Here is an 18,921-nt window from a genome sequence, read left to right as displayed (position 1 = left end):
TGACTTTTTAAAAAACTCCTCTATATTTCCCAACTTTTACTCAGTAAAGTACCTTTTTTTAAAAGCATTAATCTGGAATAATGAAGTCAATCAATATTTTACCCCAAGAAACTTCTAATCATGAGTGCTAAAAACTACAAAACATTCTCTCTTCTATTATACTCTAAATAGAATGAAAAAGAGAGGGAAGGAGAGATGAAGAGTAGGAGGGAGGGAAAGAGGGAAGGAGAGAGAAAGAGAGAAAAGGAGCCTAAGTACCCATCTAGATAATCAATATTTGAATAATTAAGAACTGGCAAAAGAATACCTACAAGAGTTATAACAGGTTTGAAGCAACCCAGAGATTTGAGCATTTCAATCTTCTGCTAAAAGTCACCAAAGTTGGTAAAGACAAATTCTGTGCCTGTCAAAAAGAAGCTCCCTAATTTTACAAATAAGACTCTTGTATAAATTTGTCTTGCTAATAACGATGATACCCTATTGAGAACTGATACCACAATTTAATTTTACCATTATCTAAATTTTAGCAGAACAAATTTTTTTATTTAGCCTGAAGTAAGCAACTGTTAAACTTGGTAACAATGATGGAAAAATTACCAGTTGGTTTGAAATTAACATCTTCATCCATCTTTATCAAGTCCAGAGATGATAAATCATTCAGATTCTTCAAACATAATTCTGTTCAATTATAGAAAACACATTTTTATTTTAGTAAATAAGGAAGAAGCACAAAATAGTATTTATTATTAAATATGCTGATTGCGTTTGTGTACATAATTGTTGCGAGAAGAACTGTAGTCCCTACTTCAGTGGTAAGAAAAAACTCATTTAAATCAAAGAACCAATTAATATGCTAAAAAGATTTTCTAATAATAACAATAATACAAATAACAAAAATAATACTCGGTAAGTGATAAAATAACATTTACAATCTGGAGCTTTTAAAATGCTATATTTGTATTACCTCATTTAATCCTCAAAATAACACAATAAGGTAGGTATTAATATTATTTTGCATACAAGTTAGGAAACTAAAGAATACAGAGGCTAAGTAACTTGCTCCTGGTTTAAGTAACCGCTTTGCTACCTGATTTTCAATATGACAGTGGTTTTCTTTTCTTTTTTTTTTTAACTTTTATCAAAGATATATATGCACAAAGTATAAAGAATCAAATAGTTCTACAGAGATTGTGCCAAAAAACACCAGTCTTTCCCCTCTTCCAGTTTGCCACTCTCTTGAGGCAACCACTGATGACTATTTTGGCTGATGCTTCTAGCTTTTACTTCAGCATCTCTGAATATGCCATTATTGCTACCTGGAAGGACCCTCTGAATAAGAAGTAACGCAGGTTCACTCTCACTGATTGATGCGGATCAGAGCAACTGTAGCCTGCTGCTTACAGTGCTCTCTCTGTTCCATGCTATAAAGCCCAGGAGATTGGAGATAGTTCAAAGATTGAGAATACCACAACCTGTTCAATCTCAAATAGAGTAGCCACTCACAAAAAAATAGCCCTTAAAAGGCAAGGTTTTTGGGAAATACTTTAGTTTAAGCAACATTGCTTAGGCAGCTTGACATTTTTAAGTGTTTGGTTAAGTAAGGCTTTTGAAGTCTTTGCTAATTTTCCTAATTACCCATTATTAAGTTAACATTCAGTAAGTTAATCAGTCAAAGAAGAATGCTTACTATATGCTGAGCACTATTCTAAGCTTTAGGTTTACATTAGTGAGCAAGACAAGGTTCCTCCTCTATACAACTTATATTTTACCGAAAAAAGCAATCAATACACAAATAAATAGTAAATCATATAGTTTCAGGTATTGAAAGGTCCTATGAAGAAAAATAAAGCTGAGAAAGAACCTAAAGAATGATAGAGTTTTTTAAGTTTTTAACTAAAGCTTATGTATATTTCTGATATAAAACATATAATTTCTGATATAACGTAAGGATAGAGTCATCCTAATTTTCAACATAAACACATCACCTTTTCCAAGAACAAGAAAACAGCGATAACAATATGGAAATCATTTTGCCTTCCTCTCTGTAAAGGTGGGTTTAAATAAGGTAGCCCAGAAAGGCCTCTCTGAGGAGTTGATATTGGAACAAAGATCTGCATGAAATGAAGGTGCAGGCCATGTAAAATATGCGAGAAGTGTTCCAAGAATAAAGAACAAAGAGCACAAGGACCTGAAGTGGGAACAAGCTTGGTGTGTTTAAGGAACAGCAAGAGGGCCAGTCTGGAGAGAGTGGAATAAAAGAGGGGAAAAGGACAAGAGATGAAGTCAGAGAAACAGGCAGGGAGATACCAAGTAAGGCAGGACTTTGTGGGCTCTGGTGAAAGTTTGCATTTTATTCTAAGAGTGATGGGGTAGCTACTGGAGGATATCGAACAAGAAAGTATAGCCAAATTTAGGAAACAGCATATTTTATGCTAAGGACCTTTCCTAAGAGATTTAAGGCAGACCTCCAAGGACACCAAAACATTACATTCAGTTATATAACAAATTTGGCTAATCTTTATAGGCAAAACTTAGCTATTCTATAATGACTGAAGATAAGGCAAATATGAACTGTGATCTTGCTAATTTAACAAAAATTAAATCATTACTGTTATCAGAATATAGCAAGATATCTCTTAGACTGTCTGATTTCTTGTGTGTATTTGATCATTATGATCAAAATATATGCTTTAAAAACTCTATTACAAAATCCGTCAATAAATAAAGGATAATGCAACTATTTTATAGGTCTGTTTCTCAACAGCAGCATTATGAATATATGGTATTGCTTATCACCATGTTTCAACAATATATTTATTCCTAATCAAGACAATTTTACTGCTTCATCCTTATCTCTGCATTTTTATTTGCCATATGTGTATATCCAAGTAGAGAATAAATTAAAATTGGCTAAATATTTTTAGCGGATCTAACATTTTTTCTTTTACTGGAAGAGACTGTCAATAAAATGAAGAGGTAGCAATTTCTAATTCTAATAAATGCTCAAAATCTTTTGATATTTTAAAAGATAGGTAATGAAATACTGAGTGTTAACTGAAAAATAAAGCTGTAGTTTGACAGGAATACATCATTAGCATAGACTAGGATAAGAAGCCCATAATCAACTTAGGCTTATATTTTCAAATAAAATTAAACTAGAAAAGAAAAATAATGAGTTGTGATCTACAGACAACATTTTCAAAGACCAGGTCATTTTAAAAATAAAAACAACTAAACCAAGTTAACATATTATACAAAGGAAGATATTCTGATAGAATTAATAAATAAATTAATTCAGAAAAAAAATACACGTGCCAACCTTTATTTACATGTGAAAAAGAAATAGTTCTGTGTTTTTTCTGCAAAAAGGTTACTTTCTAAAAAATAACTTACAAGAGTATTCTTACTTTCACAATAACTGACCATTTTCATTAAATTTATAGAATATAATTTTTTTAGAAGGAAATATATCTAACCTTGTAATTTTGCTTCAATTCCATCTTTGTTCAATCCAGATGCAAAACCTGCATAAATTATTAAAATTTATAAAAAATAAAATAGAATTGGACTTAATTCATCTTATAAGCTCAGTTTATACCCTAGTTAATTAGAAAAGAGTAGTCTAATTAAATTTTAAACAGAAAAAGAGCTTAATGAGTTAAAACAAGGCTTAGACATCTATAGAAAATAACCACTGTTGCGAAATCCTTTCAATATCACTTGGCTGTCTTTTTATTATTTTATTGTATAACAGTGACCAGGAATACTATATGAATTCTTTTGTTCCCTTGGAGATCTGAAAGTTTTGAACCTGTCTGCAACAGGTTCAAATAGTATTGCAACAAGTGAGGTTATAATCTGATTTTCAGCAATCCCAAGTATTTTTATTTTATAATCCCCAGCACATGAAAGAAGCCTCTAGAGGCAACATAACCAGATGTATACTGGCTTTAGAAGCAAGATAACAATTCCAGCAGCAATAGTAGTACTATATACTTTGATTTGAACACCAGTTCAGACAAAATTCAAGATTTTTTTTACTTTAACTTATTTTAAATAATTTTAGGCATTTTTGTTATTTTTATTTGAGTTAAAACTTTTTCCTAAAAGGTATATTTTTAATAGTGCTGATTTCAAACCTTACTGAAAAACTAAAAGTAAAATAAAGATTTCTCACATTTGTCTACTTTTGCCTCTAAATGTATTTGTGAAAATTGTTACTTTTGTTTCTGTTATCTATTAGTTTCTGTAATCTACACTGTGACCTATTAGTATAAATGAAGGCCCAAATGGCTTGAAAAAAATTACTACTTTTCCAAATCAAAGTAACAAACCATAATGAGATGGATTTTTCAAGGCTCTAATATAAAGCAAGGATGATCGTATCCATTCCAAAGCAATATTCACATCTGTGATGGTATGCAATACTATTTCTGCATTTAAATGCTCAATAAGATGTCTGTGCAAACTAATGGAAAAAAAATTTTGCATTAGTAATACGTATTTCAATGCCATAACTCTTACTTGTTTAAACCTCAATAATATTTTGAATAATTCAATAATATAATTGAATATAAATGAAAAATATACTCATTGCTACTTTAATAATTCATGAAAAATAACTTTAATTTTCAAAAATATAAGAGAAACCCTTAAAAAGTCAGTACAGCTTTTAAAAAGATTACAGATTTCTCTCTACTACCTTGACTCTAGAAGACATTATTGCTTTAAAAAAGGATGGGGAGTGAATTATATCCTATTTTCTCCAAGAGTATTATAATCAAATACTTTACTAAAGGGTTTCAGATTGCCTACCTCTCTATTATTAAACAAATTTTAAAGATGTAAAGAAATGTGAAAATTGTATTTTTCCTCATTACTAATTTGGCCTTTTATAACAAGGATACATGCTACCACATTTTAAGAAACACTGCTGAATAAAAATATTATGTAGTCTTTTTTTTTTTAACACTAAATTTCTTGAAAGGACACAAACTTTCTAATTGGATTATGGAAAAGTTTTAAGAAAATGGCCTTAGAAAATCCCCTAACCAAATTTCCTCTTAATATACTAAAAGGAAAAATATAGGCTACATTAACACTATCTTTTTGGAATATTTTCTGTATTACCTGCTTTCTACAGTGTCACTACAAGCTAACATCTGAAGATACTTCTCTTTTGTACTTAACCGAGTCATAATAACTGCAGTAGCTGTAGTGTCAAACTGGAAAAAAAACACACACACAGAGAAATTTACTAAAGAAGAGCACATGTTGATACCAATTCTCTTCAATAACTCAAGACTTTCATTTTACATTAAACAGTCCTCTGTCTTAAACAACAGGTCAAAAGGCCTTAGAAATGCTTCTGAATTTGAATGTTAACTGAAAATTTAATTTAAAATCCTTCCAAGAGTATAAATGTAAAAATATTACTTTGGTTTCAATATAACATAATTTTGGCAGTGGTAAAATCAAAACAAACTTAGGTAACTGGATAAAAGTTGCAAGATTTGGTGTAGTTTACATATAATCTAATTTATCCTATAAAAATTATGGATTCGTATAACACAATACTTTGACATTCTTTGAAAAGATATTCTTCCTAAATGTTCCCTTAGCACCTGTATGAATGACTTCTTTATCCAAGCATTTGTCAGAGTAGGGCACGTTCTATAATGTGTATGGGCTGATTTTTAATTGTCACAATACCTGAGGACCACTTATTGGCATTTTGTGCTAGGATCCAGGGATGCTACATATTGTGCAATGCATGACAGTCCTACACAGTGAAAAACTGTCCCATCCAAAACTGTCAGTGGCACCCCCATACAGAATAAAAATCAAAGAAAAACTCAAAACCAAAAAAACCTTTAACAGCACACACATTCATAAACCCAACCATTCATCAACCAATGGGAGCTTAGAGTAAGGGGCAGTATGTCTCCTTTAGCAAGGCTTGTTTTACTTCTATTCCTCCATTAAAGTTGATTTTCTCAGTTATATTTATTTCTAAACCTAATCTAAATATGAAATGTTAATCTTGTGTTTAACAAAAAATATAGAAAAATATTTTTTTGCTTTTTACCTTGTTTTTAAAATAAGTTACAAAAAGTAAAATACTGTCACTTACTTGAGGTCGACCAGCTCTACCAATCATCTGTAGAATATCTGTTTCACTGTACTCTTCAAACATTCCTCCAGCATAATGCATTGTAGATTTTATAACTACTAGGTGAGCAGGCAAATTTACTCCCATAGCTAAAGTACTGGTAGTAACTGCATCAGATTAAGGAATATTACTTTCAAGTCATATAACTTTATTGCTTCATATAGACATTTCCTTATAAAAGATATATTCTTATAAATGTAATAAAAAACATCATATATAGGGAATTTAGGGAAAAAAAGAAAAGAACATTACAATGTAAAATAATACATCTTAAAGCCAAAAAACTATCAAATTCTTACCTTTCAAATTGCACTATCTTCAGTAACATGAAAAGAACTAAAACTGCCATAGAGTTTACTGTAGCACGTATACATATGCACATGTAGTTACATAATTTTAGATTCTTGGAAGAAAAGTAAAAGTCAGTCAGAATACTTGAGCTTTCTCCCTTTTTTCTTCTTAAAAATAACTTTCCGGGCCTGCCTGGTGGTGCAAGCAGTTAAGTGCGCACACTCCACTTCAGTTAAGTGCGCACACTCCGCTTCGGCAGCCCGGGGTTCGCGGGTTTGGATCCCGGGTGCGCACTGATGCACCGCATCATGCCATGCTGTGCCCGCGTCCCATATAAAAAAGTAGAGGAAGATGGGCAGGGATGTTAGCTCAGGGCCAGTGTTCCTTGGCAAAAAAGAGGAGGATCAGCATCGGATGTTAGCTCAGGGCTGATCTTCCTCACCAAAAAAAATAAATAAATAATAATAATAATAATTTTCTAAAATATCTTATAATATTCACAAGAATGTTTTACTTACAAAGAACTGGTAGATCTCCAACAGCAAAAGCTCCTTCAACTACTTTTCTATCTGACAGCTCCATACCAGCATGATGATAAGCAACACCATGTATTAAGATATCTACGATAGAAATACATCATCTGTTATGTACTGTTAATATTTCATCAATAATTGACTCCTTTTATCTATAGCTGAAAATGCTAATCAAAAATTATCTCTAAACCTACCTCTCAGTTTTGAATCTCTTATGGAATGTGCACACTTCTGTAACCTATTTAAAAATACCATAAGATTATTGAGAGTTATTCCCATTAACATAAAAAAAACTCTTAAATTGTTTATTAATTATTTTGAGGCTTACAGATATCAAATATTTTCACAATATCAATATTTGAAAACCATCTTTAAGAAGTAGAGAATATCTAACTTTCATACTCAGAAGTCCCTAATTTTACAACTCAGCACAAAAACAAATAACCCAATTAAAAAAATGGGCAAAGGACCTTAATAGATATTTTTCCAAAAAAGATATCCAAATGGCCAATAGTACATGAAAAAGTGTTCAACATCGCTAATCATCACAGAAATGCAAATCAAAACCACAATGAGATAGCACCTCACACCTGTTAAAATGGCTATTATCAAAAAGACAAGAGGTAACAAGTGCTGGCAAGGATGCAGAGAAAAGGGAGCCCTTGTCCACTGTTGGTGGGAACATAAACTGGTACAGCCACTATGGAAAACAGTATGGAGGTTCCTCGAAAAATTAAAAATAGAAATACCACATGACCCAGAAATTGCACTTCTGGTTTATATCCACAGGAAACAAAATCAGTATCTCAAAGAGATATCAGTACTCTCATGTTTATTGCAGCATTATACACAATAGCCAAAGTATGGAAACAACCTAAGTGTCCATCAAGAGAGGAATGGATAAAGAACAAGTGGTTTTTAAAGGTCTAACTCACAGAAACAGAGTAGAAAAGTGGTTGCAAGGGGCTGAGGCTGGGGGAAAACAGGGAGAAGTTGGTAAAAGAGTACAAACTTCCAAAAAAGAAAAAAGAAGTCCCTTATTTATTAGCTGTAACATTGAAGCTCACTTTTAAATCAGAAATTTGGAAAACTCACTTTCCACAGGAAAAAAACATTATAAATGTTTATGTTCATCGGTCAGAATATAAGCGTACTCCCATAATTTGCCTGAAAAATATTTGCAGGGAATAACAATCTTTAAATCTCTACTATATCACTAGTAAGTAAACCAAAAAAAGATGGAAATAAGAAAAATTGTTTATTGTGTTCTGAGATACGATACTTAAAGAAAACTAGGTTAAGTTAAAAGAGAAGAGGAAGTTAAAAGAGCTTCTCGATAATTTGAAAAGGAATTCTGGGTAACTTGGAAGATTTTGTAGGTTGTAGGGTTGGTTCTTAATTATGCCTAAGAACCTCCAAATTTGTGTTTTTCCATTTCCTTGTTGCAGATATGACACTACCAGGCATTATTTAATATAACATTCACAATTTTTTTTAAGGATTTATAATGTAATGAAGGCAAGAGGAAAGGACATGTTAGTGTTAAGCACAAACTGTGCTATGCACTGTTAGGTGTCTTAGAAATGTTGCCTTGTCTAATTCTCACAATAATATGGTGAGACAGATAGTTGATTTTCGTGTATCCAACCCTGATTTTAAGATTGAAGATGAGAGAAGTAAAGTAACGCGCCCAATGGTACACAGCTAGTAAAAGTGGCAGCACTGCAATTCAAATCTGGGTCTCTAACTTCATGCTGTTTCTAATACCAGCATTTTATTCCTGAAAAAACAGGAATAAAAAAGAGGGACAAAGAAAGAAAAGAAGAGGGACAAACAATGAAGAAAGAAGAGAACCGAAGGAGAGAGAAATTTTCCTTGAATAACTAGTTAAAGAGCAGGAAATGAGAAAAGAATTATGATACATTCTTCTGTGTAAGAAAATTATTATCTGAAACAAAATTAGCTAATTTGTGTGCAGCAGAGAACAGGGGAAAAGGGAGAGGATGGAATGGATATTAGTTTTAAAAGTGCTTATATGTTATCTATTTCAATTCCTTACTCATACAGATTAGTTCAGCTCAAAAATGCTGATTATTAAGTATTCTCTCAGAAGGCTATATAATTACTCTATATGAATGATGCCATCATTGCACTAAGAATTCCATAAGTTTTAAAAAATTTCATTTGGAGTTAGTTTATGAGCAAGAAAATACGTCTCATTACTTAACAGCCACATCTGTTTCTGACAAGTCACATGGCCCAACTTGATCAACTAGTTTATTCACCCAACAAGTAGAATGCTCCAAATTACTCATAGCTACTTACAGCCTCTTTACTCTATACCTACACTTTTTTAAATTCCAGTTTTACCTTTACTCTATTACTAGTTTTATAACGAGGTGGTCAATCTGTTTTTGAAACTCCATCTTTGTTAAAAAACATTTAGAAAATTAATAATCAAGAATGTTATAAAACCAAGTGCAGCTAGTATGAAAACTGTCAATCATAATTTGATTATAGAAAAGGTTTTTGCCAGCAAAATGATCTAATGGATGCATACATTCTCTCAATATGCTTGATCACTGGCCATAAATAGCCAAGGACTCTTCTTGATTATAACCAATGGCTCAGGAAACATTCTCACTATGAGAATACACCAATTAATGTCCTGAAGTTAATTAAGAAACTTCAAAATCTAGAAATATTTTGTTATTTAAATGCATGATAACAACAGGAAAATTATTGAATAAAAAGTTAAAGAGACGAGAGTACAAATAAGTTGGGCATCTTAGGTTTAGAAACCTTAGTAACAGAATCTGGGGCTTGATGGGCAAAAAGAAGTCTTGTAGCAGTCACTAGAATGTGACTGGTTAAAAGGAAATTGACATAAGCAGCAGTCTCTTTCCCCAGACTACACCAAATCAAAATGGCATTCCATTCTCTTTCACTTATGCTTTTCTCAGGGAATGAAGCAAAAGCAGAATATACAAATAAGATTCTATTCAACCATTTACTGTTCCTAGTAAAAGACAGACCATGATATATAATAAATATTCTCTGGAGTATAAAACAAAGAGGGGGGTAAAAAGAAATTTATGCTATTGTTATCTTGTTAGCATTAATTTCACTTTCTCTTTTTCTGTTTACATTTCAGACCTCATCTGCTTTTTGGCTGTAAGCTCTTTTTTGGTTTCTCTCACTCTCTCTGGCTGTCTACTGTATCTTATTGCTTAATCATGCTTTGTTGATGTCTGTAATAAAAGCACTAGTCTATATGTTTCACACTCTGGAGATTTTTTTCATATAGCAGTAACTACGGGGATCAAGTTAAATCCTTGAAGTGGAAGTAAAATTATGAAAATGGTATATAGAGTGTAGATAGGTGGCTACATAGGTAATTTCTTCATGAACTAAATAGCCAGAGAGCCATCTTTTTAGTGGGTAGAAAGCCAAAGAATGTCAGAAAACTAAAGTGGTATCTTCTAGGTATGGTCCACATCTTTGGTTGACAAAGTGACCAGAGTTGGTAGCCACAGGATAGACAGGTAATTAGAAAGCTGAGCTGATCCAAAGCAGAGAAAAGTACTTGCCTCCCATACAAAACGTGTCAAAAAAATCAGTATCTGCTCATATCCACATGTAATTATTCAACCCAATTTTAGTCTGAGGTCTACCACTAAACGCATTTATTGATTCCCAAAAGTTGTTATTAATCAATAACAATAAGCTGGGGGCCGGCCCAGTGGCACAAGCGGTTGAGTGAGCGCGCTTCGCTGCAGCGGCCCGGGGTTCGCCGGTTCGGATCCCGGGCGCACACCAACGCACGGCTTGGCAAGCCACGCTGTGGTGGCGTCCCATATAAAGTGGAGGAGGATGGGCACGGATGTTAGCCCAGGGCCAGTCTTCCTCAGCAAAAAAAGAAGAGGATGGGCAGATGTTTGCACAGGGCTGATCTTCCTCACACAAAAAAAATAATAATAATAACAATAAGCTAATATTCATTAAGTAGTAACCATGTGCTGGCACTTTGCTGAGACCTGCTAAGACTGAGTGGTAAATAACATGACCATGAGTCTTCCTCTCCTCAAGAAGTTTACAATCTAATCAATAGAATAGACATTAAAATAATTAAACAAAAGAGTATTTATTACAATTATAATCAGCGCTATGAAATAAAAGTACAGGAAGCCTATAAAAGTAAATAAGGGGAAACTGAGGACCATGAAAAACTTCCTAACAAACTGATATTAAAGGTGAGATTTAAAGGATGAATAACAGTTAGGTAAAAACCATTCCAGGCAAAGAAAACATGATGCAGGAAAGCCCTGTATCGATGGTGACAGTTTGGTGTATTCTCAGAACAGAGAGGCCAATATGGCTTGACTATGGTGAGTAAAGGTGGAGTATGGTCATGATGAGTCAGGAGAATTAGCTAGACATCACATTATACAGGTTATTGCAGACCATATTAAGGATTTAGGATTTTATCCTAATGACAGTAGGAAACTATTAGAGGGTTAGAAACCAATGTGACCTCAATAAAATAATTTTTTTAAAAAGAGAAACTATTAAAGGGTTTTAGGCAGGAAACTGACACATTTAGATGTGCAATTTTAAACAATCACTCTGCTATGTAGATAATAGATTAAAGTGGGATAAGAGCGTGTGTGGTCATGAGATAAAAGGCAAGAGATTAATAGTGACTTCAACTAGAGAGGTGGCAGTGCTGATGGAGACAAAATGATATATTTGAGATATACTGAGAAGTAAAAATAAACAGGACTTGGTAATTGATTGCTTATGTGGAGGAAGGTGAGAGAGATGTCAATGACAAGTTTCTGCCATGAGGAACTAGGGAGATGATGTATAATTAAGATGGGGAACACTGAAGGAGGAGCTTGTTTGAGAGAAAGAACCAAGGTTCTATTTTAGACAAATTGAGTTTGAGATGCACATAGATATACACTTGGAGATGTCAGTTAGGCAGATGGACTATAGACCTGGAGCTCAGAATGGAGGTCTGGGTTGGAGGTAGAAATTTAGGAATTCACAGATATATATAAATATATATGTACATATATTCTTCGAATCCATGTGATAGATACAAATACCTAGGAATGTGGAGTTAGAAAGAATGAACCTTGGATAGAACCCCTAGAATGTTAACATTTAAGAGTTGGGTAGAAGAAGTGAAGAGGGGACTGAAAATGAGCAGCCAGCAAAGTAGGAAGAAACCTGGTAGGGGATGATGATGGAAGCACAGAGTCCAGAGTTTTTAAATAAGGTAGGAGTGGTCAAGTGTGTTAGAGGCTCCTAAGGGGTCAACTAGCAAGATTAGCTTTAGTGAAAGACTACAACAGATGCTGGATTGAAAGTGCAATAAAAAAATGAAGACAGCAATATGAATAATCTTTAAAGAAATATGGCTATGAAATGAAGACAGGATCATAGCTGCATTAAGATTCATTATCTCAGGCCTGGCCTGGCCCCATATCTGAGTGGTTAAAGTTCTGCACACTCTACTTCGGCACCCCAGGTTCGCGGGTTAGGATCCCGGGCACGGACCTACTCCACTCACAGGCCATGCTGTGGCAGTGTCCCACATACAAAAAAATAGAGGAATATTGGCACAGATGTTAGCTCAAGGCTAATGTTCCTCAAGAGAAAAAAGAGGAGGATTGGCAATGGATGTTAGCTCAGGGCGAATCTTCCTCAGCAAAAAAACCCCAAAAAGATCCATTATCTCACTTAATCCTCCAAATTACTATTATCCTTATTTTGCAGATGTGGAAACTGAGGCTTGGAGAGGTCAAGTAACTTAAAAAGGTTAAGGAACAAACCCAGTTTTCTCATCTTATCTACATGATCCCTAAAAGTTTTCTACCTTCAAGAAAAAATGAAAAATTGTACCTCTGTTTCTGTTCCACAGTCATAATAAATTTCGCATCTTTCACAAGAACAGAAGCAGCCTGTTGCACACCTTTCCTTGTTGCACAAAACTGAAAACGAATGAATAATTTTTGTATTAACCAAATTAAAAACTGAACATTACACTAAAAAATAAGCAACCAACAATCCATACCACAAGTGTGGGTTTCTGATCAGAGTACGTTTGTATAACACTGGCGATTTTGTAGTTGAGGGTTAAATCAAACTTAAATTCAGTTTGGTTACTGGTGCAGGGAAATCCAAGGACCACTTTCCGAAGTTTCACCGGTCTATGTCTCTCATCCATTTTCAGACATACAGCAGGTCTTTCACCATCTGAAAGCCATTCTGCAATCTTTAAATAACACAAACATATACATTAAAAGTTTTTTCTACTAAGGTTTTATGGCTAAAAATAACTCAATTATAGACCACTTGAAAGTCAATGTATAAAAATATTTAATCAAGTATAGTCGTCTCCCCTTATATGAGGGGGATATGTGGATGCCTGAAACCACAGATAGTACCAAACCCTATATTTACTATGTTTTTTTCCTATAGATACATACCTATCATAAAGTTTAACTTATAAATTAGGCACAGTAAGAGATTACCAACAATAACTAATAATAAAATAGAACAATTATAACAATATACTATAAAAAGTTATCATACATCTTAGCAACCTCTGAATACATTTTTTTTCCTTCCTTATTAAGTGGAGAATTTTCACATTTTCACCTAAAGGAAGCACTTTACGGCTTCTCTTTGGCCTAACCGAATTGCCAGCATCACTACTTTTGTGCTTTGGGGCCATTATTAAGTAAAATAAGGGTTACTTGAACACAAGGACTGTGATACTGCCACAGTTGAACTGATAACTGGAGATGGCTACTAAGTGACTGATGGGTGAGCAGCACACTCAGTGTGGATATACTGAACAAAGGGATGATTCACATCCCAGGAAGGATGGAGCGAGATAGCGTGAGATTTCATCATGCCACTCAGAAGCCACTCAGACACACAATTTAAAATTTATGAATTGTTTATTTCTGGAATTTTCCATTTAATATCTTCAAATTGTGGTTGATTCCAGGTAAATGAAACCACGTAAAGTGAAACCATGGAAAAGAGGAGACTACTGTAATCTTTTTCAATATTACATATTACATTGACACTATTCTATTAATATATTGGTAAATATTATCAATAGCAGTATTTCAAGATTATACCCACTTTTCACCATGGTAAAGTGCCAATTAATTATTATTATTTTGTTTTATTTTCCTTTTTAAGAGTCCAAAGTAAAATTAAAACTGATTTTGGCAGAGAAATTGTATTTCTCACTATCATTGTAACTTCTTTGCCATTTTTCAGAACTATGCCTAGATATGGCTGACACTTCTTTTGTGTTGTCCTAAATACTAGCAAAGTAATGGTTGGCTTAGATGGGCAAGGGTTGACAATTCTTAAACAAAAAACAAATAAACACGTGAGAGATGGCAGTGCCAAAAGCACATTTCAGACTCAATGCTAGAGTCACTAGTTAATTTCTGGAGCTGTGATGAGTAATCCTTATCTTTCCATAGCCTGGTTAGTAATCAGCCTTCATGCTCTGCTATGAAACTGACCATTGCTTTGACAGGAAGATGGATTAATAAGTTTCTAGTTGCACAGGAAGGAAACATTAAAACACTGTCAAGGCTATTGTGGTTAGGGATGAGATCACACAGGAATTTACAATTTGAGAGGAGCAGAAGGCCACGGATGACCTTAATTTAGGGGAAAAGTGAGGAAGAGGACTTGTAGAAAGAGACAGAGAAACAGCATTTACAAAAGTAGTGATTATCACAAAGAGGACGAGAGTTTCAAGAAATACAGGGCATTGATATTTAATAATTACTTACAAATCAATGAGAAAAGTTTACTATCCCAATGTTAAAAAAGCGTAAAGGACATGTCCTGGCAAGTTGCAAAAAAATAACTTGAAGTAGTTGATAAATATATTAAAAATATTTACTTTAGTAGAAACCAAAGCAGTACAAACTTTTAAAATAAGGTACCATTTTAAACAAGAAATTTGATAACTATTTAAAAGTAATAATAACAATAATAATTTCATTATTATACTATCCAGTGTTAGAATACAGAGAAACGGCTGATGGTAGAAGTATAAATGAATATAACATTTATTGAAAGCACTGTGTCCTGAGAGTTTTATATACTTTGACTCAGTTATTCTACTCTAGAAGTCCATCCTAAGGAAATAATCGTGATGTTTTCAGAGAGATATTAATTTCAGCACTATTTACAATAGCAAAAAGTGGAAATAATCTCCCATCATTAAGGTATTAGATAAATAAATTACAATAAAACCACAAAAACTGTATTAAAGAAGAATATTTAATGCATGGAAACGTTTGTAGGTCACATGCAAGTCATAAAATCTGGAAGGACAAACACTGGGTTTTTGTTGTTTATATACACTTTAAAATTTTCTCTATTATTCTTGAATATGAATAACAAAAAAATGATTAATTGTGCCAAATTAAAGATAAAGGCAGAATTTTCCATTGGATTATTTGTGAAAATAATTTCTAAGAAGTAGTAGGGGGAAAAAGTCATATTATACTAGGCTAAGAAGTAAATAGGAGTGAGAAAGCAGAGTGAGATTGTACTATTATTTTTCAAGTTTGTCAAAAAAAATTAAGAAAAAAATTAGGACATGCATTCATTATATAAAGTATAATGCTGCACACAATTATTTCTTTACACATCTGTGTACCTCATTAACCAAGAGATCTTCCTCAAAGGCAGGGTCTACAGGTTTTCACTTTTGCATCTATCATTAGTGCTTACCACAATGCCAGGAACATAGAATTGAGAGAGGTGAGTGGTAATCATCTAACTAATTATTTTTATTCTCCACATACTTTGCTATACAACTAGAGTCAGCTGGTTACAACCACCATAACATATTATTAGTCCAGTTATTATGAGGTGTCTGGAACCCATGAAACTAAGACTTTTAGATACTAGTAAACAACAAACTTGCAACAAAAATGTTTTATTGGGCCGGCCCCGTGGCTTAGCGGTTAAGTGCGCGCACTCCGCTGCTGGTGGCCCGGGTTCGGATCCCTGGGTGCGCACCAACGCACTGCTTCTCCGGCCACGCTGAGGCCGCGTCCCACATACAGCAACTAGAAGGACGTGCAGCTATGACATATAACTATCTATTGGGGCTTTGGGGGTAAAAAAATAAATAAATAAATATTACAAAAAAAAAAGTTTTATTAAACCCGATCAACCAAATTTTTTTTTTTTTTTTTTTTTTTTTGTGATTAGCCCTGAGCCAACATCTGTTGCAAATCCTCCTCTTTTTGCTGAGGAAGATCAGCCCTGGACTAACATCTGTGCCCATCTTCCTCTACTTTCTACGTGGGACGCCTGCCACAGCATGGCTTGATAACTGGTAAGCAGGTCTGTGCCTGGGATCTGAACCTGTAAACCCTGGGCCACCAAAGCAGAGCGCGTGAACTTAAATCACTACGCCACCGGGCCAGCCCTCCCATCAACCAAATGGTATGGTGTTAATACTGCCACACCTATGAGATCTAACCATAAATTTCTATAACATATTTTCCTATTAAATTGGTTAGGTGATTTACAGAAAAAAAACACTCACTTTTCTCTAAGATTAAAAAGACTGAATATTTCACTAGTCATAAAAAATCTGATAGACTGAAATTCTAACTTACATCCTCGGCATTTGGAATTGTTGCAGATACAGCTACAAATCTCATTGGAATAATAGTGCCAGTATTTTTTAAGGTATGAGATAAAGACTGTACGGTTTTCATTCTACTGACTACAACTTCAAGAGTTGGTCCACGATTTTCATCTTTTACAACATGTACCTAAGAAAGAAATCAAGAAAGAATCATTAGCTATAAAAATAAAAATCTATCTAATCAATTAAAATATACAATAATATTAACTCTTCCTTAAGAAAACAAGCATTTTCCACTTAAAGGGATAAAACAAACATACAGTTTGGTCAAAAATGTATTGTTTCTTTCTCTCTGTTCTAATTATCTTTTTATGTTTATCTCTAAAAGTGAATAATGTGTTCACTACCTCATCTACGAGAAAGAGTCGAACCAGTTGGACCAAAGAGTTGTCTCTCCACTTCCTAGTCATGCTATCCCATTTTTCCTAGACAAGAAATGCAAGTGGTTTAACATGATAAGGAATTATAATAAAGATTATTAATATATCAATAAAATTTTTAACATGACATGTTACAAATGATAGGCAATATTTTAGTTGACATCTTAAAACTTATCCCAAAAAAGACTTAAAGATTAAAAAAATTTTAAAGGATTTTGACACTCTTACAAATGTTTAAAACCTGAACCCCTATTTATTTTTAAGTTTAACCAAAAATAGTCGAAATTATAGTTTAATTGCCTTTTTAAGCTCTACCAAGGTCCTAAACTTGGATAAAAGAATACAAGCAATAAGTATGATTACAAATTATCTACAATAACAAACCACCTATTCATATCTTTTGCCTATTTTTCCCATTTGGTTGTTTGTCTTTTACTTACTGATTTGTAAGTATTCCTTATATACTCTGAATAGTAGTACTTTTTATTTGTTTTTTTTTACATTGTAAATATATTCTTCTACTTTGTATTTTCTTTTAACCTTTTTCTTGGTGAAGAAAAATAGATATTTTCTAATAAACCAGGGAAATAATAAGGTATAAATAACACCTACTGGAGTTGTCATAATAATATGGGCATGCTGAATCTCAAATAGGTCATCCATTACTGTATCTCCAGTGAGTTCTTTACAATTCAATCCTATTGGTCCAAATTTTTCTTTCCAGTCATCAAAACGCTGACTACACAAGGCTTTTATTGGTGCCACTGTAACAACATAAGACATTTATTTTGAGTGTTAGTGCAATTTTAAAATTATTTTCACAAATGTTGGTTAATAAAGTTGGGATAAAAATACACATCTAGGTGCTGCCTAATATTTATAAATTAAAAGTTAACAATATGAGCACATTATTTAGAGGTATAAAGGTAATCACCAAACAGAACTAAAAATAGAAGAAGAGGTGATTGCTCAGGGAATTGTAACCAAGAGTGAAGAGAGGTAGGGCAGGAGATCATTACTTTTCATTATAAATCCTTTTGTGATAATTGCTTTTTTAACCATACGCATCAATTTCTTTGATGAAAATTTTTAAAAAAATATATACCTAACAAAGGAAAGTAGAGGGTCCTATGGAAATTTCTAGAATTACAAAATGTTTGATTTTATTTGTTCACTTGCCTGTCATTTTAAAAATAAATATGTAAAGGTCAAATTCTCAATTCAAATATTACTTTTTATTTATAACTCTGGGAAAATGTGTTTTGAATTTAATGTGGAAGATAAGACCAAATGTGATATGTCTTTTTTAAAAAGTATGGAAAACCAAATAATAATATCTATGGCTGGAAGTTGAATTTATTTCTTATTTTTGCCTCAATGGTTTTTCATTATTATATTTAGTTATCACTATTACAATATATAAATACTTACTGTAAACAATTTTAATGTTTGACCATGGCAATGGTACTTCCATTAACAATCTTGTTATAGCTAGTTCAAATACCACGGTTTTCCCAGAACCAGTTGGAGCACAAATCACAAAATTCCTATCTGTGTAAAGAAGCTAAAAAATAAAATTTAAGCAATCATGGAATATATAGAATTTTTCATTCACATTCTCGATTTGTTAGAAAATATGCCTTAGGAATACTCTATGGAATAATAGTTCAAACCTTTTTACCTCTAAACTTATTAAAATTGTAACCTTGCTCTAGATCCACCACCCTCAAAAAATAACACTATTAATAATTTCTCTTGTTTTACTTGTCAAAGTAATATGCTAGACCTAGAAGAAAATCACTTCTTTAGCTTTCAGGGAAGTTTTTA

At 33.1% G+C, this 18,921-nt stretch overlaps 1 protein-coding gene across 5 annotated transcripts in view; it reads right to left on the bottom strand.

Moving 5' to 3' along the window:
• Positions 1-18,921, bottom strand: part of HFM1 (helicase for meiosis 1) — a 101,763-nt gene that overhangs the window by 55,948 nt on the left and 26,894 nt on the right. For 4 of the 5 annotated variants that reach the window (XM_014780161.2, XM_087447654.1, XM_087447667.1 and 1 more), the window contains 13 exons: positions 18,526-18,658; positions 17,707-17,858; positions 17,062-17,139; positions 16,683-16,841; positions 13,079-13,279; positions 12,907-12,995; positions 7,191-7,234; positions 6,982-7,083; positions 6,134-6,279; positions 5,131-5,225; positions 4,335-4,468; positions 3,477-3,524; positions 598-678 (listed from right to left, as the gene is read on the bottom strand). In XM_014780161.2, coding sequence (XP_014635647.1) covers positions 598-678; positions 3,477-3,524; positions 4,335-4,468; positions 5,131-5,225; positions 6,134-6,279; positions 6,982-7,083; positions 7,191-7,234; positions 12,907-12,995; positions 13,079-13,279; positions 16,683-16,841; positions 17,062-17,139; positions 17,707-17,858; positions 18,526-18,658 — 1,462 coding nt within the window. The remainder of the gene's footprint in view (positions 1-597; positions 679-3,476; positions 3,525-4,334; positions 4,469-5,130; positions 5,226-6,133; positions 6,280-6,981; positions 7,084-7,190; positions 7,235-12,906; positions 12,996-13,078; positions 13,280-16,682; positions 16,842-17,061; positions 17,140-17,706; positions 17,859-18,525; positions 18,659-18,921) is intronic. The other variant, XM_087447660.1, reaches the window with a different exon arrangement.

This window comes from Ceratotherium simum, chromosome 2, assembly GCF_057802395.1.
Source record: "Ceratotherium simum simum isolate JZ-2026a chromosome 2, ASM5780239v1, whole genome shotgun sequence".
Taxonomy (NCBI): domain Eukaryota; kingdom Metazoa; phylum Chordata; class Mammalia; order Perissodactyla; family Rhinocerotidae; genus Ceratotherium; species Ceratotherium simum.
Note: the sequence above shows the minus strand (reverse complement) of the source record. Positions and strands in the feature narration are given on the sequence as shown.